The 2679-nt window shown below is 44.6% G+C and overlaps 1 protein-coding gene across 1 annotated transcript; it reads right to left on the reverse strand.

The window, feature by feature from the left end:
- Window positions 1-624: 624 nt before the first annotated feature.
- CYR61 (cysteine-rich, angiogenic inducer, 61) lies at window positions 625-2358 on the reverse strand. Its single transcript, XM_009700244.1, has 3 exons — window positions 2010-2358; window positions 1668-1870; window positions 625-1557 (listed from the first exon to the last, which is right to left on the reverse strand). The coding sequence occupies exons 1-3, from the start codon at window positions 2017-2019 to the stop codon at window positions 1258-1260; spliced, it is 513 nt and encodes a 170-aa protein (XP_009698546.1). The 5' UTR covers window positions 2020-2358; the 3' UTR covers window positions 625-1257.
- Window positions 2359-2679: the final 321 nt, after the last annotated feature.

Here is a 2679-nt window from a genome sequence, read left to right on the forward strand (position 1 = left end):
TTTTACTCGATTGGAGAAGTACTTGAAATTCCTCACATTCTTCTCCTGTTAACAGTATGTTTACTTTTCATCACTGGGTTATTAGGATTAACAAAAGTCATTGCTTCAAGCTCATTTAATTTGAATTTAGTGAAAGCAAACTACATCCTGCAGACTGTAGGAAACATTCTTCTGCCATAGAAATGTATTAATTTTCAAAAAAGCAGCCACCGAAAAATGTGAGACCTGATGACCACTTCCACCGGTAACGCTCAACATCACCGTGCATGCACTGCATTCTAATGAAGTACCTTATGTTGCAAATTCCAGGACGGTTTGAATAATCTGACAGTCTAATTAACATTTCAGTCTCTCTCTCAAACATTTGCTTTCAATGCCAAGCAGCTTTTTCTGTATATACTTTCTAGAGCATGGGGTTGCAGACTGCATACACCACTTCAAAAACATCATTTACCCAAAGAATTAGACTCAGCTTTCTAGTTCATTGCTCTGCATGTAATAGAGCTCGTTTTAATTTTCAGAGAACCTAAGCTTTTCAGAATTCAAAGTTTTCACAGAAAGCTCTTGCAGTTGCTGTATTTAAGTCTGTTGCCTATCAGAATGCTCTACTAGGAGTAGTTAGGTAAATATTTCTTTATTAAATGATTAATTCCATAAATAAATTCTTTTAATTCATTGAATATAAAATTAAAATCATTTACAACTTATTCCAGTATTACAGGGGCTGGAAGGGGGGGGAAAAAAAAAAATCAAAGAAAAACAAAAAAAAGCTACAGTTTGATAAATAAAATACTCAGCTTTAAAACAACTGATTTCTGTTTGCCATTAAACTACAGTTGGTACATAATAGCTGCCACTGTGAACACCCCACAAGTGCCCACCTCAGGAAGGAATGTGACTTCCAACTTGGTTGGGAAAGGGAGGAAGGTGGAGGGAGGGGGAGAAGCATAGTGTTAAATTGAACAGGATAGAGAAGAAGTTTTCATAACCGGAACAAAACATTTATCTGATCACTTACAAACAGAAAACAGTATATAATTAGGTAAGGTGCTCCAAAAAGAAGCAGTAAAGTTGCTCCAGTACTATGAAGCTTTAAGTATGCTTAAATCTCTGTTGCATTACTGTCCAGTTGCACAGTGCACTCTTGTAACATCTCGATGTTGCCCTCAAATGGGCAAGGCACCATTTCCATCAAAGGTCCTTTCTCCACGGCTGGTTACTTCAAAATTCTGTTTAGCACCCCACCCCCAACACAATTTAGTCCCTAAATTTGTGAATGTCATTGACCAGTCTGTAGTAGGGATAAGCTTCATTCGCATGCGGACAGTTGTAGCTGCATCGGCAGGACTGGATCATCATGACGTTCTTGGTGAAGGTTTCCCCATCATCACAGCGGAACCTGATCTTGACAGTCCTGGTCTGCTGGGGCGTACAGCACCTGCCATCCACGCAGGAGCCACAGTACTTGGGGCGGTACTTCTTCACGCTGGAACATCCGGCATAAGTAAACTTCACTGGGGATGGGGACTTCTTAGTCTTGGTACATTTTTTTCCCTTCTGTAAAGGAGAGGCAATAATATTATTAGCAGGAGATTCTTCTCCAGCCTTTTACCCTCTACCTGAAGCAGTCTGGAAAGAAGAGGAGCACCGGAATAGTCTGTATTTACCTTTAGGGAGGCATAGCTAGGCTGGCCGCATGGCCGCACTTCACATATCCTGGTCTCTTTGATGAGCCTGCAGTCGGGATTGTCGTTGGTAACCCTTGTGGAGATGCCAGTTCCACACGTCTTTGAGCACTGGGACCAGGAGGTTGTTTGCACAATGCATTTGGGATTCTCAAAAGCTCGGCTTTGTGGCTCGGATCCAAAAACTGGAAAAGAAAAGGAGGGCTTAGCCTAAATATATCCTCTCACTGGCTTGCTTTCTTTCCTTTGGGGTCCAAGGAGTCATATAGCCATCCTCCCACCTCCTCCCCTTAACTGTCATCACACAGATTAGCCCATACTCACCAGGTAGCATTTTCAGGCCTCCTTTCACGATGGCAATTAGCTCATTGTTCCTGGTTAGTTCGCCTTCGGAATCATCCGGACCAAACTCTTTGCTGAAGAAGCCTTCCAGCTCATCCAGCGCATCCTTGCTCTCATCACAGACCCACTCTTCGCAGCACTGCCCGGGGACTTTGACCAGCCTGGGGCTGGGACAGCCCAGGTTAGGAAGAGAGAGCTCTTGCGGGCAGAGCGGGATGCAGCCCACAGCCCCATCGATGCACGTACACTGGTGTTTGCAGTTCGGCTGGAAGCTTTCACCGTTCTGGTAGATTTTGGAGTTGTATTCACACGGTCTCCCCTCGGACTGCGCTGCAGAGATCAACAGAGAGGGAAAAGGAGGGAGTCAGCGGCGGGAGTCGCTGGTTTAAGCACAGGTATCTGCTGGCCTGTTAAATTCAATTTACGGTGGAGCTCCCTACAATCCCCCGGAGACGCGGGGCCAGAACAATAAGTTAGTCAGGAATCACTTTTCCTTATGTGCGTTTAGCGGAGCCCAGACATACTGAATCGCATTCCAGACCGCTGAAGTCATGTGCCTTTCTGCCAAGCTACCAACAACAAAGCATAACCATACATGGACTCGAAATTACTAAACTTCGGCACTACGGGGGCCAGGGTTTTTCTCCCGGGG

This window comes from Cariama cristata, unplaced genomic scaffold (genome assembly GCF_000690535.1).
Source record: "Cariama cristata isolate BGI_N322 unplaced genomic scaffold, ASM69053v1 scaffold6145, whole genome shotgun sequence".
NCBI lineage: Eukaryota > Metazoa > Chordata > Aves > Cariamiformes > Cariamidae > Cariama > Cariama cristata.

Excerpts from the sequence above, each read along its gene's own strand:
- CYR61 (XM_009700244.1), bottom strand. Across the intron at positions 1,558-1,667 it reads CTAGCTATGCCTCCCTAAAG|AAGGGAAAAAAATGTACCAA; the intron begins GTAAATACAGAC and ends TCTCCTTTACAG.